Source organism: Channa argus, chromosome 16 (assembly GCF_033026475.1).
Source record: "Channa argus isolate prfri chromosome 16, Channa argus male v1.0, whole genome shotgun sequence".
Taxonomy (NCBI): Eukaryota; Metazoa; Chordata; class Actinopteri; order Anabantiformes; family Channidae; genus Channa; species Channa argus.
Window position 1 is genome coordinate 16,436,971 of NC_090212.1, and position 25,701 is coordinate 16,462,671.

The 25,701-nt window shown below is 41.7% G+C and overlaps 1 protein-coding gene across 3 annotated transcripts; it reads left to right on the top strand.

Annotated features, from left to right (window-relative positions):
- Positions 1-442: 442 nt before the first annotated feature.
- mideasb (mitotic deacetylase associated SANT domain protein b) lies at positions 443-24,379 on the top strand. 3 transcript variants are annotated; one of them, XM_067480023.1, is made up of 13 exons: positions 443-589; positions 3,118-4,907; positions 6,706-6,978; positions 7,508-7,862; positions 8,094-8,160; positions 11,633-11,775; positions 12,609-12,712; positions 15,213-15,288; positions 16,113-16,201; positions 16,992-17,135; positions 18,473-18,592; positions 19,747-19,946; positions 20,912-24,379. In XM_067480023.1, exons 2-13 carry the CDS (start codon positions 3,390-3,392, stop codon positions 21,147-21,149), a joined length of 3,327 nt encoding a protein of 1,108 aa, XP_067336124.1. In that variant the 5' UTR covers positions 443-589; positions 3,118-3,389; the 3' UTR covers positions 21,150-24,379. The 3 variants fall into 3 exon arrangements, with proteins under 3 accessions (XP_067336124.1, XP_067336125.1, XP_067336126.1); XM_067480024.1 differs by lacking the exon at positions 16,992-17,135; XM_067480025.1 differs by lacking the exon at positions 16,992-17,135 and having other exon boundaries at positions 18,476-18,592.
- Positions 24,380-25,701: the final 1,322 nt, after the last annotated feature.

Sequence of the window (25,701 nt, forward strand, 5' to 3'; positions counted from 1 at the left end):
CACGCCCAATTGCCCTGACACAAATCCACAATTGTTTTCTTCTTTATTTGATATTGGCCAAGTAGTATAAATAAAAAAGCTTATCATTTTGGCGGCTAACAATTTAGGAACTGTTGATGCATAATTGATGTGGTTTCCTCCTTTTTACTTTTCTAAACAATTATTTAGAAAAACCAGACTCCAGCAGAAATTAGGTCAACAGAAGCCCTAATTTTAACAAACATGCATTTTCTTTCGTACAGACCCTCCTCTTGCTATATGTGACATGCATACGCCACTCACACATTTCTAGAATAACTCCCTCAGTGAAAAGTGTGTGTGTAAATTAGAAAGGAAAGTGAATGTGTAGCCGGGTGCGACCTTCCCCTTCATCCCCACAGTCCTCCCATGTGTGTTGGAATTTCCCGCATGGACTGACAAGGAGCTTGCTCCGTAAATTACATCGCCGGCATGTCAGAGGAAGCCCTTTTATGGGCATGGAAGTAGGTGTGGCCAGTGAGCTGGTGGCGGTGGAGGGAGGAGAGGAAATCACAAGACAAGCTGAGACACGGAGAGACTAGATGTGCAGCGAAAAGGCCGCTCTGCCAGCGTGAGTCTTTTTTTTGTGTGCAATCCTAGTGCAACAATGTGCAACAGACAGCGGCGGAATCGTGACCGCGTTTCTGCAGATTAGCGCCGCGCTCCCGATCGGGAAGTATTCTGTTTACGCGCAACGATCGACCCCCTTTTCCTCTTGACTTTGTTGCGAGAGAGGGGTGTGTGTGTATGTGTGTGTGTGAAGGAAAACAAGTATCCGTGAGTGAAGTCAGCAGTGTAGTATGAGTCAACCTTGGGGATGTGTGCAGTCATCTTCGCAGGTCTGCATTGTGCGGGTCTGGTGCCGCTGCTGGCCGCACAGAGCTGCGAGTGTGCCATCCTGCGGGCTGAGCTGCCGTTTGTAGCAGCTTTCATAACAGACACAGTAAGTATCGGGGCAGGCAGGGCTGGAGCCGCGGTGGCGATGACTGTGGCGTTGTTGTGATCGACAGAACATGGTATTGTGGCCGCAGCTTACTGACAAAGTTTTGTTTACCTCGCGGAGACTGGAGTGGGCGCGCACCGCTGTTGATCAGACGTCCATAGGGGTTCAGCGATCGTCTGTAGGGTGTCTCCCGTGTGTCAATCAGGGAAGATTCTCTGCTCGGAGAGTGTTCAGACAGAAAGATGTGGCGTATTGGGCTTTTTGATTTGTTGAATCGACCCATTGTGCTTGTTTGTTAGCTCTGCCACTACACTGCACTGTCGGTCCGGTTTGTTGCATGGCATTAATGACTGGATAATCCTTTTTATGCAACAAAGGAGTTCTCGTAAATAGCGCTGAGCTGGCTGGCCACATAAAGTATTCTGTGTTTGTGTGTGTGCGTGCGTGCGTTTGGGGGGTCGTCTAGGAAGAGCCCTGTCGTGGAAGGAGTCGGTATGTTATGTTGTCTGTTAGTCGCCTTTTGCACATTTGCACACTGCAGGCCGCTGGTGTGCGAGCGTAGCCACACAGGCTGATTTAATTTGGGAAACTGCGATAGATTAGGGCGGCTAACGTTGCTTGACATTTATTTTAAGCCAATTCAACGTGTTGGTTTTTTTTTTATTATTGGGCTTAACCCCAGGCTTGTGTAGGGTTGCACTTGTGATGCGTCACGCTGATCCCTGGCCTCATGGAGTGTGCGTCTTCTTTATGCACAGGCGGCTCCCACGGCATGGTCGCCCTCTAACCAGTACTTACGCTTTTGCTCCATTGCTGGGCCGCTCTGCAAGGTAACTGTTGTGTATCTGTGCATATTTGTACTGGATGTTTTATGGAATTTCACAACAAGGCTAAAGGAATCTGTACCATCACATGACACTGGTGATGCGCGCACACACAGTTTATTAGCCTCATTAGCCCATAGCGTGGTCAGTCGGGTTCCTCAGCCAGTGGTGCCCCCGAGCCAGGATCTGAACAGCTGCGGTTGTCTATTTTAGGAAGAGTGTGTTTTGTTAGGCCACGGGAGTAAAGGATGATAATTGTCAGTCATTTCCTTGGTTGTCAGAAATGGCATTTACCATTTCCATCGTTGTGATTACACTTTCCCCCCCTTTTATTTATTGTAACAGGAGCCATACAGCCACCTGGTAATTTTTATTATGGACATTCTCACAGCATAAAAAGTCTTAATAGTTTATTGTTTAAATTGTCATGCAAAAGAGTCGCAAGGTTTTATACAGAGGGAGCCGGGATTTAAATTTTACAAAAAGATTCAGGCTTTATGCACATCTGGAAAGTTTAAACTGCACTATGCCAAAAGCTGCTCCTGGCCTTTGGATACATTATGTTAATCATAACAAGTTCACAAGTTTTTGTCAAGATCCCTGACAAGCTATCAAAGCATGCAAGGCCATTTTGACTTTTTCCTCTGCACTCTTTTTCCCTCGCCTAGATCCGTTCATCATGACTCATGCTTGCTCACTTTCTCAGTTGCCCTTCAGTTTTCGAGTCTGCAGCCACGGTTCAAAGGCCGTGGGTTCCTATTTTCACCTCTGATGAGTCATACTGTTGTAAAAAAAAAAAAAAAAGTGGTTTCTAACACATTCAACCTGCCGTCTGTTGGTGTAGTTTGGCGGGAAAACGTGGTCTGTTTCTTTTGCAGGTCACTTGACATTTTGAAGGGGGTTGATAAAAGTGGTAAAGTTACAAGTGAGCGTTTAAGAATAAAGAATTTATCAGTGTGTGTTTGTGTATTAGCTTTGACGTTGTTGGCCATCATTAAGCTCGGTTCAGCCTCTAACGAGGTTTCTAGGAACTATTGATTTAGCCGTCTTTCTAACTAACCTTCCAAGAATTAGTGTGTGCAGATCAGATAGTAAAACGCGCCTAACTCCATCCAATACTTTCCTTGTGTTGTGAGCTTGTGAATAATGACACAGTTTAGGCATACGCCTCCACTTTTCTGTTCTCGCACCCGATACCTTTCAGTGGAAATCTATTGTTAAAAAGGCAAACAACTGTTTTTTATGTGGCTGAGTTGGGGTGATAATGAGAACCCCTGGGGACCCCTTCAGTTTGATGGCTCAATTGCTTGACCTCTTGTTTTCTCTATGCAGGGAGTTGCGCATGAATAAGGAGAAACAGACTTCTTGAGATCTCCTCACCCCAGGCTGGTGACCTCTGAGGGGGGGGGTCAGAGGAACGTCAGAGGCGAAGAGAAGATTATAGTGGTTGACCAGGCCCTGGCTCACACTGATGTCAGTGTAGTTTTGCAGCTTTATTTTATTGTGTGTACCCTTTGGATTTTGGATAACTATAAATCCAGGTACACCTGGTGAAGCATTAATAATTGATTTTGTTGCAAATATTCACCTGGCTTGGTTCATTCATGCCCGTCATGAGCGTACCAGCCCAGCAGAAGCCCAGTGCCAAAAGAACAGGCAAGCGCATCACGTTTTTCAACGATCCAAGCATGGCAATGAAGGAATCTGCTCAACACCCCGAAGGGTCCTACTATGTCCCGGCTGGCACTGGCTCTGATGCCAGGCAAAGCGAAGCTGCAAGTACTGTGACCTCAAATCCAGAGGCCCCTCACTTGTTCCTTAACTCGGTCATCTTTAGCCCGGATAAAGGCGACCAAAGTAGGGGGCACTATCAGCAGACTGTTCCTATGAAGTGGGCCCACCAAGAGTCCAATCAGCAGCAGCCATCACTGTCCCAGCAGCAGAGAGCTGCTTCCTGGAATGCCATGAATAACTGGGGACAAAACTTTGCTAATTACATTGCAGGAGTCAATGTAACAGACTCACGGGCACAGAATGCATTTTTGAAATCCATGCATGAGACATCTGGCTTACAGCCACATCAACAGCCCCCCAGTAGAATTGCAGACAAACCCTCTTTAGGGGCCAACCCTGGAGTTGAAGCATATGCAGGTAAGACTCGGAGCCTGGAGTGGGAGCAGCAGCAGCAGCAACAGCAGCAGCAGCAGCAATCCCAGGCCTATCAGGAGACCCTAAAACCTGGAGCACTGAACACCCAGCAGCACAGCACATCCCACCCAGGGGGAAACGCAGTCTTGCAGTCCTTTCAGCTGGCCTTTGGTCAGCCCAAGCAGCATCTGTCCAACTACTACCATACGTTCCAAGGCAACCGGACGACCCTACCTAACCCACCTAACTACACAACACAGGCAAAACCCCCACACCAGTTACAGCAACTGCAGAAGCAAGAGCAAATTCAACGCCAACATCACATAATCCAGCAGCAGCACCAACAGCAAATCATTCAACATCAACAGCATGTGCAGCAACAGCTACAGCAGCAACAACAGATACAACAGATACAGCATGAGCAGCAGCAACAAAAGATACAGCAGCAACAGCTCCAAATTCAACAGCAAATGCAACATCAGCAGTTGCAACAACAAAACCCTCATGTGCTTGACTATTACCCAGTTGCACAAAATGCACACCCTCACCCCCATCCACAGCCTGTGGTGGTACACTCCCAGGAGTCCTCTGCTCCAGCTCCCCCAAAGATCCAGGAACCAATCATCCAGGACATAACCCCAGAACCCCAACAACCATCAGATCCACTGCAGCCCTCTCTCCAGTCTGATCCCCTGTCCCAGTCGCAGGCCCAATCCCAGGCTCAGCTTCGCAGATCACGACGCCTCTCCAAGGAAGGTGGAGTGCCATCCGACAGCCCTTTTGTCCCAGTCGCTTCGAATCAGGCAGCTACCGGGCCACAGGGTTCCCAGAACGGGGCCCGAGACATCCAGGCAGCCCCAACAGGCGTAATCCAGAGTACACGCAGGAAACGCAGGGCATCCCAGGAGGTCAACCTGGAGACCCTTGCACAGAAGGCCTCTGAAATGGAGTCTTTGCCATCACATGTTGTCAAGGTAAATGCTAATTTTCATTTGGAGACTTGTCAGACTGTTCATTCTTCCTTCTTTTTCTTGTTTTCCTTTTACTGTTGTATTTCCTTGTGGTCCTTTTTGTCCCCTTTATTTTCCTTGCTCTTTTGCTCACTCATGTTTTTCAGCTGTTTCCTTTCAAGCAAAACAACCACACAAAATACAAAAGGACAGAATGTTCTCAAATTTGACAAATCAACGCAGTTTAGATCTAAAGTGTCACTGGAAGTAACTGACAATATCTCAGCAGGAGCTATTTTTTTTTCTCCTAGTGTTATCCCAGGGTTTAGTTGCAGTGGGACGCTCCCTGAACATGAGTGGGAACAAACGGCCTAAAGCGACTGCTCTGAAAACTGTGCCAAAACTGGTGTTGTTTGTGATTACCGTGTTGCTGGAAGATATGCTTAGTGTAATCAACGCCCAAAGAAGTATACACCACAGAACTCAGCAGCTCAGCTTGGGAAAATCTGTACACAAATCCGTAGCACGATACTTGACATGGTTAATGGCACAGAGTAACCTTACAAACGGCCCCACGGTGACTTTACAGGACACACCAAATGTTTTAAACTCACTAAATTGCCTTACAACACACTTATCTGTGTTTACTGTGAATGTCCTGATTGTGCAACACCTTTATTGCCAAACAGCACTGAGTCAGAATGTCTATAGTTCAGTATGGCTGTTCTGGATTTGCCTCATGGCTTGCTGATCATACAGACTGTTTGGTTGCATGCCTGCTCACCTCCCCCATCCCATCAAAGCAGAGAAACTCCAGACTGGCCTCGCCTGCCCCCAGAGGGGTGCCGGGTTGCCCTGCCTGCCGTGCTCAGCAGAATAACTCTCCAGCACTTTGGTGTAGGGGCTGGAGTTTTCCAAAAGCAATAATGAGCACAGGCGAACTGTAGTCACGCTGTTGAATGTGTCTCTGCCCATGAAGATGCAGTGTGCAGCAGAAACTGATTGCATCTGTCTTCAACGTGCCTGTGATGTGGCTGTTCAGATGACTTTGATGTAGCTCTCTTTAGAAACCCAGGCTGCTCCTGCCCACTCACTGCAGTTTGTCAGAGGAAGAAAATGCAAAGAATGCATACGAGATGGTCTTTTTCTGTTGCTTAACAAGATTTGTCACTTAGCAATACTATATTCAGCAAAGACGTGGCAATAATGTGAATTCTATTCTTTGTTTTATTTTGGAAAATGTTTTATAGCACTTCATTTCCTGTGGGCTTTTGCTTGAATGCATCTCAGGCTTGTTGTGTCTGTTAACACTTCATTTGAGTATTGACTTAATTTGATGTTTTGTGTCTTTGCATCAAGATGAGCAATAGGCTTTCTGATTTTATATTGTGTGTTTAATATCAGCCTTTTATTTATCACAATAGCCCAGTGTGTTTTCTCTTCTGGCAGAATATTGTTGCTTACACCTGTGTTGGAACCAAGAAATATTCTTCATTATCAGTTTGATCTGACTAATACCCTGGATAGAATGATGACAACCTGTACACATATTACATATCAGAAAGTAATAAAGTCGATACATTTTATAAACATTTAGAGTTACCGGCATAGCTGGCTGTCAATTAAGTTGAGATTTCATGCATAAAAGCTGAAGTAAACCACTGAAACATTTACATTTAGGCAGTTAGTTTACTTGGCCGACCTAATTGTAAATTCTAGTTTGTCTACCCTTTTACACACTTCATTTTTCAAACCATGCTTTTGCTCTCGAGAAGGCCAACTGTAAATGACATTGTGATACCTTCTCCACCATCTTTATTAGGAGCCCCACAGGCCGTGGAGTCCTGCAGAATCGGAGGATCTGAATGCCAAGCACTCTCGAGATGACAGCCTCCTTCCACTCGTCATCCCTGTGTCTGTTCCAGTGCAGAGGCGTGAACCCTCTTCTCCTGATCAGGACGAAGCGGCACTGGCCTGCAGCTGGCCACCCAGGCATTCAAACCCCCAAGATCTCGGCCGTGCAGACCACAAGCTTTCAGTCATTGTCACCCGGAGACGCTCACGCAGGAACTCCGTTTCAGAGAGCTCGGATCAGGTTGGCACATATTATTCCCTACTTTTTGTTTACTTTTATTTTTTTCATGGCTAGGAGAGTTTGAGGACTTTATCTTTTACTGGTACACTTTTAGATTGTCATAGAAATGGCAAACGACTAGTGGTAATAGGCTGGTGATTCACTGTCTTCATCAGTCTGTTTTCTGCCCATCTAAATACCAGTTGTTAAATCCTTGAATTTATGCCCCACCAACATGCTCCCTTCCCCCACTATACTCCAATAACTCCCCTACCCCCATTTCAGTCATCCACCCTTTTCCCCTTTCAACTGTTTCATTGGAGGGGGTATTGGGTGAACTAGCTGCCCTGTCCCAGATAAGGCAGATTATCAAGGTTTAGCTTTACCATACTGTACATTATGTACTGTACAGTTGCGGGTGGGGATGTATTGTTCTCTTTGTTTCTTTTTAGAGCTTCTCTGCATAAATGTCCAAGAACCCAAACTATCTGAGAAGTTATATTTGTTATGAGACACCTTTTGAAATTTTTTTTTTTCCCCCTCAAACCAGAATGGTGGCACTGAGGGGGAGAAAGATGATGACTGCAAAAAGTCCAAACGGCGTCCCCGGCCTGAGCCTCTTTTCATCCCTCCACCTAAACCTGGTTTATTCATTGCCCCGCCTGTTTACTCTAGCATCACTCCCTACCAGAGCCACCTACGCTCCCCTGTACGCCCTGCCGACAACCCTCTCACCGTGCCTCCTTACACGCCTCCGCCAATCCTCAGTCCTGTTCGTGAGGGCTCAGGCCTGTACTTCTCCACGTTCTTATCTTCTGCTGCTGCTGCAGCTGCTGCAGCCAGCAGTCAGGGTCTGCCACCTCCTGCAACACCCAAGTCGGCCACACGCAGCCTGTTGCGTTCCAGTAAGTTAATCAGAGATAAGAGTTCCATGCATTATCCACAGAACTGTCTTCTACAAATAATCCAATATCCATACTTAAAAAAGTACAAATTACAATACAAAGACTTACTTCATGACCTTTCAGTAAACATTCTTGTTTTATATTATTGAATATAGAAAAAAGTTGTTTTTATATTTCTTACTGCATATTAAAGGATAAGAATGAGTGGATTTTGTGTCGCTGCCCCTTTAGACAGCTGTGACATCACACCGCCAGTTCTGTCTGCTATGAGTGAGGCCACTCCAGTCAGCATTGAGCCGTAAGTACTACCCTCTCCACATCCCCCCCCAAAATCATCTTATTCCATTATGGAAAGTCTGGGTTTGGTGATGTCTGATTTTGATAGAAATTATTATATGGGTAATCCAGAGCCTTGCATTATCATAGCTGAAGTAGTAGTTCTGCAATCAATTATTCAAACCATAACACTTGATTGAATCACAGCACATGTTGAAAGAGAGCACGGACTTCTTGAAATTCTAAACCCATCGTTTACAGCGGCCCTCCCCTCCGCCACTGTTACCACTGGAATCTTTTGCCCTGTCATCCACAGCCAGCATAAGTGCCAGCATTCCCCTCTGATAGTCTTAATGTATCTCAGTAAAAGTGCATCCTGTTGATATTATATTTGAAATTAAAGACTTTGGAAAACTAATGGCATGAATTGCATCAGTGTAGCTTATGTTATAGAATAAGATTGACTTAGACGGGGTTCATCAGGGTGCTTGAAATCCTTGAAAATGCTTGAATTTTGTGTCTTCGAGGCCTGAACTGTGCTTGAATTTTGGAAAAAGTGCTTGAAATGGGAACTGTCTGTCTGTCACAATAAATATCAATGCGACTGAGTAGTTATTTCGCTTAGTAGGTGGAGAAATAAACTCATCTAAAATGAAAAATGTCACACCTGGGTCCGCACGTGACTTATCGGTCAGTCGGGTTTTTGCGACCCCGCCCCGCCCCCAACACACTGCGCCGGACATGACTGCGCCAACATGCCGGGAGGTGGTTGTTGTCTTAATGAACGTTGGCTCGAAAGCGAAAAATACAAAACATGGATAAAACGAGGACCAAATCCACGCACAGTCTTCTGCAGAACAGGCCTACAGCTTTTCACCACGGGAGAGTCTGCGCTTTCAGGGCACATGAAAGGTGCGTTGTAGTAGAGAATCTTCGAGTAACGTCAATCCAGCGTTACACGTAAACGATAATGTGTTAACCGCTAACCGCTAGCTGGCGAATTCGCAGGCTAAATCCTTGAGAGGCGCTTCTGTGTGTTTAGTGTTGCGATGCCGCTATTGCATGTCAATGATGATCTGCTCATTTATGACACATTCAGTCAACGTACCCGACGTTACTTAAAAGTAACGGTAACGTCAGTAACTTTCTGCGACTGAAAACTTCAGCAAACGTTATAACCAGCAAACTTATGGCTAACTGACTAGCACAGTAAGGGGGTGGGGGGTTTCACATGGTTTACAATCAGCTGTTTTTTTCTCAAGCCTTAATTTGCTTTCGCATTCATTTTAAATAGCATGGCCAAAACATTAGAACCATTTGTTAATATAATGCACTGCAGTACCACCAGAGCTGTTGCATTGGATTAAATTGCACAGGTGGTCATAATGTAATGCAACGTTTTGCCTTACTCGGCACTAAGTTGACTTGTTTATGCAGTTTTGTTTGTCAAATCAAGTTTTGCTTTGATTTGCACAGTACAAAGACAAATGTCCCCGTTTTTTTGTAACACGTTTATTTAAAATTATTTGTCAAGTGTGTATTTTAATTTCTCCTATTATGAAAATGGTTATTTATAGCACAAAGCCATCTTTTTAAGATATGATTGTAAAAGTTATAATCATTTTCAGTATTCAGAAACAATATTTGTGCAAATATCTAATTTAGCACAGCTGAAAAGGTTGACCTTGAAAGTGCTTGAATTTGACTTTTTAAAAGGTGTATGAACCCTGATTAGAGTGGGCACATATCTAAACTATAACAATATGTGGCTTTATTGACATTAAAGAATTTCTGGGGGCACCTGGTTGCCATGGTAACATCAAGTACAGTTTAATACTAGTTTAATACTAGAGTGACTGGTTGAGCAGCTGCTTCATCATAGATACAACAGAAAAACTGTTTACAGTGTAGCAATAAAGAAGTTGCCAATAATAACTGCAAATGCGATCTGATAACTTTTCCCTTTCTGAGGACTCACTGTAGCCTGCAGCTTTGTTCACCGTAGCTGCTCCTGTAAAATTTTAAAATGATCCGCTGAAAAGGACTCGTTTTGTCAAAGATCGCAGTCAGCACAAATTGCATTTTTGCTTTTTTTTTTTTTTTCTTTCATCTGTTTTAGAAAAAAATTCTCCTTGTGTGTCACAAGTTGAATAACTCTAATGTGAAGCAGCTTCAGGATAACCTGTTCTGTTTGCATTTATAGTGTTCATAAGCTCCAATACGCAACTCAAGGTAGCAGCAGGATGAGACTTGAAATCAATCCACCGCGCTCTGCCCAGCCCTCCCTCTCTGTCCTCTGCTTTGTACCGCCACGCTCTGCACCATCCTTTGAGTATTAAGTTATTATAAAATTGCACCAAATGAGGTGCAAAATGTATTAATCAAGCTGACATTTGTAGAATTCTCTCATTGATTAGAGGAACTATGCTCACTCCAGAACCTGTAGTAAATATTACTGCACCACAGGCATTAACAGCACCTCTCCACAAAAAAGATACATATGGGAGCATATTTCATCAAAAAAGTAAATTACAGTTACAGTGCATACAAACAACTTAAAACAAATATGGCTTTAAGCTCATTATGGCCAGAAACCAAGTCAATGCTTGCATGTAAACACTGCCATCATTTGCTTTTTACAGCACCTAAGAAGGGGGGTTTTAAGGACATGGACACTGGGTGATCAAGGTTTAAACCCAGTGAAAATTTCTTGTTTTGTAGTTGCATTGACAGTGAGGCACAGTTAATGGGGGTGCATTGTGCAAACTGTTGCCTGACTTGTGCCAGCTGCTCAGCAGTTAGTCAGTGACAAGCCAGTGAGCCCTCCCATAAATCAAGCCTTCTGCTGGATCTGGTGTACTCCCAAACACACCGGAGTCATTGCAGTTCATCTTTTAGCAGCCCACCTCCCTGGAGGAGGCCGCCAGAATACACATACTCAGCTGGAAATGCAAGGGAGGGAGGGTGGGGCATGTTTTAGCACAACTTGGTGTTAACGTAAGACAGCATGATTTTCACAACTATACAATATCTGAGTTCAGGCCTTTGAGGATTTGCATGCATTGGCTGGATTGTGAGACTTTGTTATTTTTTGCAGTATAATGATCCATTTATTTTGTTTCGTTTAATTTGAGAGTTGAATTCTGTTCAAAATACATTTTTTTTAAATTATTTTTAATTAATTTATTTATTTATTTTATAAAAGCATTCATGCTTTATTCATTATGCTAAGAGGCCAAAGCGCTGTGTATCAGAATTGAATTCAGAACTGTACAAGAATTGCAGCACTCAGAGCCTGTGCAGTCCCTGTGACTATTTAAAGATTATGACAAAAGGGAATCTAGGAAATCAGAACATGATCTCCGAAATAAAACACGAGCCTTCCACTTAAAAGAAACCTGATAGTCTGCATTAAAGAGCAAATAAATGCCTCTCAGCAGCAGAACCGCTAATGAATTTTGACAAAATTCAAATTGAAAACTCTGTGTTCCTAGACGAATAAATATAGGGTCGCGGTACCAAGCTGAAGTGCCAGAGCTGAGGCAACGGTCAGCTGTTGAGATGGATCACCATCGTGCGGAGCTCATCTGGGCTCCACAAAATGAGCTGGAGGAAAAACCTGACTACCAGGAGAAAGGTAAGAATGACACCTAATATGATCACATGAACCTAAGAGCGTACATGCTGGCAGGCAATTGTGGCTATTTATTGTAAAGCTGATGTTCTGTTCCTCATAATTTTGATTGTTTTATGAAAATGTAGCTTTCCTTTAACAAGAACTTTCTAGTTTTTATTCAGACTGAAGTTGGTCATTTCCTTGTTTTCAAAATGCAGAAGTAGCTTTTTGTTTTCACCGCAATTCATGACCAAGCTGTTGCAATATGGGGATGTTAGATTTAAATTTTTTAGTTTCAGTATAAAAGCAGTTTTAACTCCAGATGCCACTGAATATCCTACAGTATAATATGATAAATGTACGTACATTGACACGGTGTGGAAGATTGTTTTTTACTACTGCTGGTCTATATTTATAAGAAGGTGGTAAATATTTAATTACAGGAATTACAGGCTGCAGCTCAGTTGGTAAGGGAGTCGGCCATGGACCACAGGGTCAGTGGTTTAATCCCCAGTCCCGGCTATATGTCGGATGGTCTCTGGGCAAGACACTGAACCCCTAACAGCCCATCCCCATCCCCAGCTGTGCAGTGCCGGGCCAAGCCCGGTAGAAATTGGGGAGGGTTGCGTCAGGAAGGGCATCTGGCGTTTAAAAAAAAAAAACTGTGCCAAATCAACATAAGGAAATTGATCTGCTGGGGCGACCCTGAACTCACGGGATAAGCCGAAAGGACAATTAAAAAAAAAAAAACTATTTCACTTGATTAAATTATTTAATTTTTTCAGTTTTCTCGTTACAGCTTTATGGCAATGTGCACATTTTCTCTTTCATAAACTATCACTGTCTCTTTTCAGTGGAAGACCTCATGTACCTGGCCTGCTCCAGTGTTTTGTGTGGAGGAGGCACCAACCAGGAGTTAGCCCACCATTGTCTGTACGAATGCAGAGGGGACATAATGGTGAGTGTGACAGAACAATCCTTGACAAAATAAGCGGGGATTTCCAGGGTTAATAGAAATGTGACTAGAAGCTGAATCCTGCACTAAGGTGTTTCTGAGTTTAGATCTTTTAACCCACACATCCACATAACGAAGTTTTTCTCTAAGGTTGACTGAACTCAAAGGAAATCTGCATTTCACCTAAAACTAAAAAATGTGACACAGAATATTTAAAAAGCAATTGGAATGAATTCCTCCTCTTTCCACATAACCAGTTTAGCAGATTATTGCTTACATTATAAATCCGGTTTCCTTATTTGTGGTGAGGAATTACAGAACTCTGCTTAGCAGCATGGCTTCCTTTTTGTTTACCTGATTTCTTCTTGTTATAAAGGTTGTTTGCAGTGGGTTTCCACATTATGTGCAAGTGCATCACAAACACTCAGAGATGGCATTTTTGTGACTGCAGTGAGGGGGGGGGGGCAAAAAAAAGTCAACGTGTAGCCATTTATATATAACTAATACACTCAAAATATGCGGGCTGCAGTTTAAAATATCTAGAGAGTAGGAGAGGAAAATCTGATACTGACCAGCTACATATAAATGCAACATCTGAATTGATTAGGTTGATGCAATTCACATACACGTGTCCCTCCTGACTTCCTCCCTTAATGTTCAATCTCTCAATAACCTGGTTTCTTGTGTGCATGAAAATGTGGTGATTGAAAACTTTCATCAGTTCACTCAATTTCTAAACGGAAGTGAATGATCTGTAGAAATTGGCTTTGCACTGTACTGAAACTCTGTTGTGGCCTGCGATGACTGATATAGTAAAACGGTTTAGCTTTCTTAACCAGTGGTAGAGGTGCCACTGTAGAGCAGAAGAGCTGCACAGGCTGTCTGATAGATGTCTTGCACAGTGATTGTAGAGATAAAATAATTAGTCAATTATTAGCCTAAGTAATTTTTCAATTACAAAACTCTAGTTACAATGCCTCCTGTAAAACCTTGCTGCTTTCCTTTGTCTTATTTTATAATAAACGGAATATATTTTTCTGTTGTGGGCTAATCGGACAAAATAAAGCATTTGAAGACGGCTTTAGGAAGCTGATGTGTATTTATTGCTTCTTCTTTTTTTCACTTTTTACAGGCTAAAAGAATCATTGTTTGCACCCCTGGTTAAGTGGTATGGTCTTGTAGCCATGTTCCACTTTGTATTGTATGGAGATTTAATATAAACTACACATATACTGTGTACTTTCCTTGTTATTGCATTATGCTTTTTAATCTTAAGGTCCTGGTTTAAATTCTTTCTTAGCTGTACTTGAAGGCAACTTCCCAAACAAAATGTCAGTCATAAATGTACCTAAGTAAGGTCAGGAAATGTTTGTAAGCTTGCGATCAGCCATAGTGCGTTAAGTGTCTCATAGCTGGTGCATCACCATTCATCCTAATAGTTCAGATTGCAGTGCAGATATCCACATTTTTAATCCTACAAGCAGAATTGTCATTTAAATTCTGTGAGGCAGCATCTGAAGTGGCTCTCTCCAGGTCAAATCGAAATAGCAACAGCCAGGGATGCAGTCATCCTGATTGTAAAACTACAGATGAATACTCAGATAATGAAAAATGAAGTGTTATTTGCTTTTTGTTGTGTTTTGTATTTTATTTTATCACAGGAGTTTTTTTTATTCATTACAGTAAAGGCAGCTACTTGCATGTCTCGTCATACTTGATTATAAAACATTACACAATGTCTGTCACAGTTTTCTAGAGACCTTTTCAGATGCCACCATCCCCTGTTTTGTCTGTCTGTGTTTAGAAATCTTAAAAGTGGATCTAATTATGGATTGTCAGAAAGCAGGTTACAGAGAGAACTTGCCTTTACTTTTACTACTTTTTAAAATATTTTTACTTTTTGGAAAAATCAGCAATCAGATTTTCATTACTGAACATGTACAACCTGGAGTTGTCTTGATGCTTATGGCAAAGCAGTGCTATGTGGTATTATGCTGATGGAGATTTAAGCCCCTAGCGACCAGTACTGGTCCAATGTTGTCAAGGAAACTACGAGTGGTTGGGGTGGGAGGAGGTGGGAGGGTGTGGGTCTGTCAAAGTGCCCACTCTCTGCAGCAGTCCCACTCTTTCAGCTTTCATGCACAGTTTTTCTCAGTTTTTTTGCTCAAAGAGCAAAAAGTTAATTCTTATTTTAACTTTGCCAGAATGTGGTCATCATAAAAAAAAATATGCCCTCAGTTTTTTTTTTAACGTTCATGAAAAGGAGAACACTGAATATCTTGAATAACACTGAATATCTCTGTGGTAACCTCTAAGCTACTCCTTCATCGCACAGTGTTTGTACAAGTTTATGAAGCACAACTGGAGTGCCGAGTGGAGCAAGAACCAGCTTGCTTGGCAGGAGTGACCTGTTGTGTACAGACTAGTAACAATGACTGTCTGGCAGCAAACATGTTGTGTTTGCTCACTCTTAAGCAGTGATAAAATGTTATGTTTTTTCCAGGCTGCTCTGTCACTGCTGATGCTGAGGAATCCAATTTTCCCAAAGTCCCACCACCTATCAAACTACCACTACTCAGGTTAGTTATGTAAAACACTGTTTATTAGTATTTATTAATAGATTGTTGAACATGAACATGTTCCAGTTCCCACTGGTGACACATGTTATATTGTGATATCAAAATGACCAGTTATTTGTTTTTGGACTCTTTGACAAAATAAGATTGTTAATCAAGAAAATGGTCAGCGTATTATAAACACAGTGCAATAAAACAACATCTGCTATTAATCACATGGTTCTGTGAAAATTATTGATCAATGCAAGGTAACTGAATGGATTTTGTATGATATTCATAATTTTCGGGCATTCATTTATTGCCTTATCTGACAAACTCCACTTTTTTGTAGTGCTCAAAGAAGTCAAAAACAAATGCTCATAATTTAGTAAAAGTCATCAATATGTGTCTCAGTTCATAAGTATGACTGACTGTGTTCAACATTTTCCTTCCCTTATTTTTGTTGTATTACCAATAAAACCGTGATTGACTTTCTAAGCCCCTCCCCTGCCTTTAAGCAAATGCAGCTGCAGTGGTGAGAGTGTGGAGGTGGTGTGGGGTGGGTTTGTAGGCAACTGTGGAGGATTGTCAGGGTCAATGGGATGATCGAAGGAGGGGGGGGGGGGGGGGGGGGTAGGAGAAAAGGGAGGAGTTTACAGCATGTGGTTAATCCCACGCAGAACACAGGGGAGCCATTGTTTATCAAGTGGTTGGTGTGTGTGTGTGTTGTTCAAGAGTGGGGGTAGTGTCTTGTCAGGGTCCCCCCATACACCCTGTATATAGTGTGAAAGCAGATACGTATGTGTTTTCAGATGGGCCTTTAACACTGCATCTCTCTGTTTTTGCAGGATCAGACAGCTGGACAGCAGCTGAGAGGCGCCAGTTCAACAAAGGCATCACTACATACAAGAAAGACTTCTTCATGGTGCAGAAACAGGTATGTGTGGGGAATTAAAAAAGAGGAATATTGCAACTCTTACTTTTAGTCATAGTAAGATTAAGGGCACCTAGTTGCTGTGCTGCCAACCAAGCCTCAGTGCACACGTGATAATATCTTTTCCTCTTATTGGGTGGACAGGAAAAGGGGAAATACAGTCACTCTGGAACTATGTTTCCTTGTTTAATTATTTGCATCATTGCAGTCAATTATTTCTTTCCCACAAAAGTGCAAAACTGTTGAACTTTCATGTCTGATTCACTCCAGTAATCAAGAGTGAAGTCAGATGACATTAAATTTAGAGATGCAAACTGTTCTTTGGCCAAACCACCAAATTAAAGGCTTTGAGATTCAAATTTTGAACAAGGTTTTGCCCTTTGTTGATGTTGACACTGTTTTGAAAACTGCTTTTGCAAAAGAAATTAACATTTACTAGATTGACAGAAGCAAGCTCACTAACTACTTCATAATTAAATAATAATTTGGGTCTTTTTATTTGCAAATGTAACACTTTAGCTTTTGTAAAATGAGAAATTTCAAGATGCCTCTTTGAGCACAAAAAATTGTTGCTGAACTTCCTTTTGTGGCTTCTGACATGTAATACTGAAATATGCATGTAATCTCATGTACGTTATGTAAAAGTTTATTTTGTCCAATCAATGAAAGTCTTTATAGGTTTGTAGGCGTTCAATAAATATTGCACTTATATGTGTTTGTTTACTGTATTGGAACACAATCCTACATTAGAGCTGACATTAAGAAAAACAGCTAAATTGTCTGCGGTTTACAGGTGATCACTAAGACAGTGGCGCAGTGTGTGGAGTTTTACTATTCATACAAAAAACACGTTAAGATTGGTCGCAATGGGACACTGCTGTTTGGTGAGGCAGAGCCTTTGGAGAGCAGGACCGCAGAGGAGGAGATGGACCACAAGGTCAGTTAAATGTTATACACAAAACGTGTACTGCAGACCACCAAGTATTACACAAATTTGTGCAACACAAATAACCTTAGGATGCAAAATACTGATTTTCAAATGATTTTACTAAAAAGGTCATTTGGCTTTAAGGCAGCACACTGTATTGTCTCACCATCATGTGACAGTTCGGTGTGTGATTGCAGGAAGTGAATGCTATGTCATTTAAGGCAAATCGACCTCAACATGTCATGCTACAACTTTTCCTTTCTGTTTGAAATAAGAGCTCCTCATTATTTACTGTGACCTGTATGATTAAACATATATTGCTCTGAAAAGCAGGCTCTGCATGTGCAGCGAACCACAATTTTTAAACAATTAATCAAACATCAATTATATGTGACTATTTCAGCTACAAAAAAGGATGATGTTGACGAAAACCAGATATTTTAACAGTAATATTTATGATGAATCCACCAGTGTAATAAACAACTTGATCACCAAGAGTAGTCACAGCACTGCATATGCACAAAGTGCACGTCTCATGCATCAGTTACAACTCAAATCATTACTCAAATCACTCTAGACTTCTTTCCAAATAGAGCAATTAAATCATCTGGTGAACATTGTTTCATTTTTGTATAATGCGCGCTCTCTCTCTCTCTGTCTCTGTCTCTGTCTCTCTCTCTCTCTCTCTGTCTCTCTCTCTCTCTCTCTCTCTCTGTCTCTGTCTCTCTCTCTCTCTCTCTCTCTCTCTCTGTCTCTCTCTAGATAGATAGATAGATAGATGAGCCAGGTTTTTCCCATGTGACACGGCCATAGTTTGCATGCATCTGCAAAAATTGTCTAATGGAAAAGTGTCACAAGTTAATCTGGTTAGACACGAAGAGAAGTGTTGACTGTCTGGCCACAGCGACACATGATTGGACATTAAGCAGCACCGCTTTATGTAGATGTGATACTGCCTAGTTTTAAATCAGAAATAAGAACTCAGAATATTTTCATTGACCTGTTGAGTGTGTGAACGTTTGCAGTCCATTCCATCAGTGATGGCTTTATTAAGGTGATACTACAGACAATAATGCTGATCAACATCAAATGCAGCTAATGCTGTCGACCATATAAATATTGCAGTTGCACTTTGGCTGGTTGTTATGGTGAAAACCTACGTGCATATACAGCAACAATTTTGAAGTGTTACTGTGAGCTTACGATCCCCTTTCCTCATGGGGCATTTACTGCATATGATACTTTAAAAGGTAAAAATACTTCAAAACCAGTGTTTGAAAAAGGTGCAGTGTGAAAGTGTGTTTTTTAAGTAAACCTCCAACTGTATGTTTCTCTCCCTTTGCCAGCAGGGTTCTCACAGACTGGAGCCACCGCAGGAGGAGGACAGCAGGAAGTGGGAAGGGTCAGCTGACAGGAAACAGGATGTCGCCCCCACCAGGGTGGCGCACACACTGCCGACTGAGAATGTGAGTGTGAAATTAATTGATCAGTACTACGTGGGAACTAAAGCAGTGACTGAATAGAACAATAAAATTAGCAGGTGGCAGAACTGACTGACATCTCCCATGATGATACAGTTACTGCATGTCTTCATATGGTTAAAAATGGCTGTGTATGTATATAAACTCTGTTATGACATCACTGTTTTGTATATTCAGATATTGGCCAGCAGGTAACTACTGTCATGGAAGAAACTAATGGTGACAACAGTAGCTATCTTGTTTTTCTCTATTTTTAATTCATTTATTATAATTGATGTAAAAGGGACCGGAGTTCTTATTCAGGCATGAGACAGACATTTTAAAACGCCATCAGGTTACCACAAAAAGGGTGCATCTCTCACACACTTAAATGTCAGGCTGTTGGAAATAATTGGACATGTTTTTATCTGGATGCATTTGCACACCATATGTCTGTTTTTGAGCTTGTTGTCATGACGTTTAGGGAAATTGTGGTGGTTATATTTTAGGTACTGAACTGTAAGTTGTGCATTATTTCTCCAAGCCTCTAGTTCTGGCAGCAGCCGTATTGGCCTGTATTAGGAAAAAAATCGGTCTGTATGGTCCTTATAAAGACTTTTTACTTGAGAGACTTACAGTTATGTGTAACCACCATGATAAGGACATCATATACTCAACATACAGACACATTTGCATTTGCATACAGTCCAGTAAATATGAATTCAAATAAACAAAGCCTGTGCAGCAGAGGTGGAAAGTTCTCCTTACAACAAGATAGACAAATAAGAGCTAATTTTGGAACACACCTCCAAACACTGCCAGTTGGAAACCTCAGTTAGCCCAATCAGACTTGACACTTTTGTCCTTTTGAACTCTGTTCGACTTCTTCTGGTGGATGGGGGTAGGTAAGTTTGCTGCCCCCTGCTGAATGTTTAGAGGAGGAAACTTCGGCTTATGTCTGTTGCTCTGAATTTTCTAACCCCATTACATTATTTCTGTCAGCAAACTATGAGTCTGCAGAAAGCTTTTATCCTGCTGCTTTTTTTTTAACATTACTCTTGTCCATGTTTGTTTACTGACAAATGTTCATACATAGTTAAAGGATTATTGCTTTCAGTGACTGTGTGGAAGTTGTTAACCACAAATTTTTGTGTGTGTAGCCTGGGACCGTCCTGATCATGAAAGGCCATGAGGATGTGGGAAAGGACCAGTCACTGTCCCGGGTCGTCCAGCCTCCTCATCCACCCCCTCCCAGCTCCAAACCCCGCTACGACAGCAACACACGCCGGGTGAGCCCTGCAACAGGCAACAAAGGCTCAGCCGGCCAGGAAGGAGAGTTCCCCTGCAAGAAATGCGGCAGGTCAGTGATCATTAATCTCTCATTTGTCAATGCTGTTGCGATTGAGGAAATCGTTCTGTTTACTTAATCAAAGCTGACCGCATCAGTCACTCAAGTTGCATAAGCGGCCTTGGACTGATCCAGCAAGATGTAAAATACAAAATTTCGGCAGGAAATGTTGCTGCTGCTATTGCCCACTTGGAGTGCGTATTGGTAAAACGAGGCAAGTGTCTTATGGTGTCTGTTTGTAAGAATCAAATCGTCTGTCATGCTTTGATTAAATAACAGCTCGTCCTCTGGCAACTTGAGGCCTGTTATTGCCAACTGTGTCCTAGCAACTGAAACACAGAGTAGATACGGCACATCTCTCTTCTCTTCAATGCAACTCTACCCAGTGACTTCCTCACTCTATAAATACTTATCCTGGTTAAAGTGTGCTCGTTAAAGATTATTCACCACTACACAGCCAGGTAAATGATGCTTGAGGTTATCCAACCCAACCTGTCAATCATTAATCATGTTAGATATTGCATAAGTTTGGAATGGTTTCATTAGGAGTTCACATGGCTGCAAATGTTATGCAGCTACAGACTAAAGTTGATCTAAATTTTAACTGGTGCATAAAAGTAGCCTTCCGGCTTCTGACCTAGCTAGTTGGATTTTGAAAAGTTTTTATTTTTCCATAAGCTTGGTCACTATAAGTTGGTATGTGACTGGACACTTTCTTTTCACATGATCTATTTAAGATTCTGTGTTTTTAACCGGTGCAGTAATGCAGCATTTTTACTTAGTCAGATTGTGGCCTGTGCTGCTTTGACTCCTGCGCAGGTTAAGGTTGTAATCTGTGCAAAATGTAGGAAATTTGTCAAGTGAGCAACTGTCAACTAAGGAGAATTGTGGTTGTTTGTCTGTTTTACCACACTGCCCTTAGTAATAATATTTGTAGTAAAGGGCCTCTGTAACCTCACATTTCCTATTTCCTGTAGGATTTTCTACAAAGTGAAGAGCCGCAGCGCCCACATGAAGAGCCACGCTGAGCAGGAAAAGAAGGCGGCAGCACTGCGCCAGAAGGAGGCTGAGGAACGAGCAGCGGCAAAAGCAGCGGCTGAAGCCGCAGCCATCCTGGCTGCTCGGCAGCAGAACGGAACCCGGCAGGCGGCTGGAGACAGCACCAACGACGACTCGTCAGATGGGGAGGATGAGGACGACGGGGACTGGCCGTAAGAGGAAGGCCGCGATCACTGACTGTTAAGGTGGCTTGTTCTCTGGGATCAGAGGAGGAAATAAAAAAAAAAAAAGAAAAAGGAAAAAAAAAAGGAAGCATCCCTTCTGTGAACTTCCTGTGCTTTTTGTGGAATAAGAAGACTTCCATTGCTTGGCACATCAGGGACAAATTTACTCCCGTGTATGAGTGTGAATGTGTGGGCTAGATGAGTGTGTGTATGTTTGTAACAATCTGTGCGTATGTGCTTTCCAGAACTCACCAACACCCCTTTACTCTGCTTGAAAAGCTTCTCATGAGTTACCTCTCTTGGTCACAGGGCTCAGTCATATCAAAGCCACGCCGCTCCTCTGGGCACTGCCCTGCTCTCCGCCCCAAGCCGTGGCCTTCCTCAGCACTTTGAGTCTCACTCCGCCCCGTTTGACTGGCGTGGGACTTGTTGGACCCCCCCTTTTTTTTTTTCTCTCTCTCTCTCTCATTGAGCCGCAGCACGCGCTTGCTTATGCTGCATCCCAACTGTCTGGCATTGTGGGAAACCTTGGCGTTATGAACAATGAAATCTTGACAGCTGGAGGGAGTGCGGTAAGAAAAAGAAACAAAGGGTCGTTGTGTTTAGCTTTTCCACTCCAGGATGGAGAAATGACTGGCGTGTATAAACTGTTGCCTCTGTTTTGCCATGTGATCTTCTGCACTCAAGGCTGCCAAAAGCTCTCTCAGATGCATGATGTGCACCAAATGGGTTCCTTCTCTCTGTGAGTGTCGTTCATTTGGGCTTCAGTTCTGTGAATCCTCCCTTCGGCCCTCGTCACTTTTTATAGTTCCCAGTTTGATCCTCACTGTTGATGCCTTGGATGTTTTGATGCTTTTTATCTTACAATGACAATCAATTTTACACTGTTTGTTTTTTATTTTTTAAATATAAATATATATATATATTACAGGTAAGCGTTACTTTTTCTGCCTGTGTAGCTATATATGGTTATTGTTGTTTTTGTGACTCTTCTTGTTGATGACTATTAATATTAATATTATGACTATATCCTGGTTTTGGCTGCAATTTCATTGAGCGCTATTTCCTATATATGTCCATTTTTTCTTTTCTTTTTTTTTTATTTAAATGAAAAACAAAAATGATGCTACTTGCTGCCTGTTTATAACTGTGAGATTTTTGGGAGGAGCCTGAAATGAAGAAAAAGGCAGAAATGTATGTGCAATAGAACAAGTTGACCCCCTCCCACACACCCCGTTAGCAGGACATCCAAGCCCTCCCTTCCCAAATCCCCCTTTCTCTTTGTGGCACACTTACAGCTGGCTGCTCCAGATGCCTCGCTGTAAACCCTGTAACTGAGAGGAGGGACTGACTGGTACTGTTGAAATGACAGGTCTCTATAGATACACATAACAAAGTGGGAAAGACAACAAACAGCACAAACTACTACAAGACACATTTTGGTAACTGCCATCAACAGTTATGACATGGTCACTGCCCTAAAATGTAAGTTATTTACTTATTTCTTGATCATAATAATATTGAAGCTTTAATAGGTTTCGAAATGACCTGATTTTTAGAATCAGATATCAACATTGACCCTGCTAGTCCAAGCAGAGCTTACTGTTGTTCAGAGTAAATTATTTAATGTCATTAGCAAACATGCTTCAAAAGTGTGAGAAAGCATTCTTTCCTGCAAACCATACTCTATTAAGATTTCATATGTCTTTATGGGGGGAGGGGTTGAGCTTTCATTTATTCTTGCTTCCTCCTTTGCTTTTTGGAGCGAGACATCAGCTTCTCCCTGGAGCATTCTTTACTGCATACCCAAGTTTGGATGGTAGTATTGTATGCCAGTATGATATTACATTCTTCATTTTGGGTTTGTATAAACGTTATCTTTTGCTCTCTACTCTGAATTTTCAGTCATTGTTTCCTTTTTCAGCTTTTGAGAGTGTTGTTAATTACAAAAAACAGTGTAACAATTACCTACAGTCATAAAGAGAAGCAGAATCATTCTTTCTCTTTTAGCAAGAGATTACTATATTCAACAATAGAATTTGGTTTGAATATTGACGTTTTTATGCGTAAACTACTGTCATCGATGAGCAGGGATCATATTGAAAGGTAGAACTTTGTTTAGTCTTTACACTAAAGCCACTGCCATCTCTTAACTGAAAGAGAAATGATATTGATTCTCTGTTTTGCATAATATGAAAAGTGTCTGGAACTGCATTGAGATCATTGTGACACTAACACACTCAAACTTTTGACTGTGTGTTCAGCAGTTATCAAAAGGCAGCATGGCACAGCTAATGTATGAATTAAGGTAATTAATGAGAAAATGCAAATTAAGTAACATTTTAATACAAATTTGACTATTAGGGAATAAATTCTCAATCTACTGAGATGGACTGTTATTTGAAAACAATCTTGTTTCAATATTAGCATCAATCTAATCGAACAATGTGTATCTATTGTTGCCTGTTTTGTTGCTGATAGGAGGCACTGAACTGGATTATGGAAACAGCATGTTTTGATATCTCTCTATGTTAAGCCCTTCGGCCAGCAGCCAGCTTCTGTTGCTGTAGCAACACAAGGGTTAAAGTGTTATTTTCCTTTAAAGGAGAAACCGCAGTGGGGGAAAAATGGCTCCAGTTACAAGATAAACTTGGGTCTATGCACAGAGTGAGTGTGTGTGTGTGAGTTTGTGTGTCTACGTACATTAAGTAAATGTACTGTTGAGTGTGTGAGTTTTGAGGTCAAATGTCTAACTGTACGCCAGTCAATGGAGAAAAAAAAACGTTTTGCAGACTGTTCACATTTGGTATGTTAATTTATATTTCTTTTTTTTTTTTGGAGCTTGTCTTGAGGTTCTCTCGGGGGGGGAGAGGGGGGTTGCTCTCATGAAAAATGGTTTTTAATATGTTAAAAGCAGAAATCTGGATGAAATCGAGGCCACGACACCGCTGTAAATTTCCCTCATTTCATCTTTTTGGTTAAGGGAATTTTAGGGGGACAAAAGGTTTATTTAGCTAAGATTAAAAAAATATATATGAATGAAATTCTATGTTTGCATACTTTCTATGCTATTTTCATATGGGGTTCACACTAATGAAAACAGAAAAGAATCTCAAGTGCTTTTTACTACAGTGTAACTTATTTGTTTTGATTTGATTTTTACCACCTGTGTTTTTAGTAATGATTTATGAAGCACTGTATATTAAAATTTTAAAACATTCAGCAAGTTTTGCGCTGTCGTGATTTGTTTTGTTTTCAAGAAAATCTTAACACCAAGACAAACTTGTTGAAATGACTTTCACTCCAGGGTTTGTGTCACAGCAGGGGGCAGCATTGTTGCAGCAGTTCGTGCATTTGTGAGAACTACCTGCAAAGGGCAGAGGAGGGCGTCGCTGCAACGCCAGCTGAGAGCCGAGCTGTGCTGCATAAGTAGGCCATTCATCACAGCATTGTTTCCTTAAACCACAGGTCTCTTTAAGTAAACAGTTTCTGCTAGTGTTATGAAACCTCTGTACTTTTAGTCATACTTATGCATCAGTGGTTGGGTTTGTTATAGTTTGAATAGTTTCCATTCTTGCCAAGCATGAGATTGCATGATAGCAACGTACAATAGCCTACTGTACTGTTGCATATATTAAGGGTGATGCAGGCACCATTTTAACTTAAAATACAAATTTATTTGTGCAAAATAACAAAGCATTAGTACAATGAACGAAGAACAGGCAAAAGTAATTTCACACAAGGACAGTTGCCAGAAGTACACCAACACAAAGTGCTTGCCTATTAATATACTCCAGTACGACTATTACCTTTTTTTTTTTCTTTTTTTACCTACATTGAAATCTTTAGTGCATAATTTAAGTAAAGCAGTTCAGCAAATGGTTACTACCTGCTACACAATAGCTACAGACTAAATAGTAAAAATGTAATGAATGCACAATAAAGCAGAGCTACACTCTACAAGTATATCAGTGCTTTCATCTGTGCAATCATAAATATTATCATCATATCCGACTGCATTGAGCTGTGAGATTGTACATATTTGTTGGATTGTAAAAAGTATTTCATTGGGTGTATGAAAGCAGCACCAAATTAAATTATGAATTTTATAATTTATTGAATTTCTGTGGACACATGATGTTATGATTTCCCTGCACAAATTAGCAATACCACACAATTGTAGTTATAATCTCATAAAGATGTTACTTTATAGTTTTATGAGTGAGATGTATCTGTTGTGATGCAGATGTTTAACATTTAGGTACTTTACCTTTTACCTGTATCACGGTATATACATATATGAATGTTCTAGCCACACATGGGGCACTGATAAACTTAAAACAGCAGTTATAGTATGGAAAATGTAAAAACTGGGGCAGCGTGAGTCTGTACAAGACTACGGCAGTGTAGGATGGTTAAGAGGTAACTATGGTGCAACACTATCTGACACTGAAGATTAAATGATGAGGGGAACAGACAACTCCCACTAGCTCCAGGCCGAGCAGCAGGGCAATCTGGTAAAGGCAAACAAGAACAGCATGCAG

Bases quoted from the DNA above. Each gene is read 5' to 3' on its own strand.
- mideasb (XM_067480023.1), top strand. From the start codon at position 3,390: ATGCCCGTCATGAGCGTACCAGCCCAGCAGAAGCCCAGTGCCAAAAGA. The intron at 11,776-12,608 runs GTAAGAATGACA...GTCTCTTTTCAG, and splicing joins ACCTGACTACCAGGAGAAAG to TGGAAGACCTCATGTACCTG. The intron at 18,593-19,746 runs GTGAGTGTGAAA...TTGTGTGTGTAG, and splicing joins ACACACTGCCGACTGAGAAT to CCTGGGACCGTCCTGATCAT.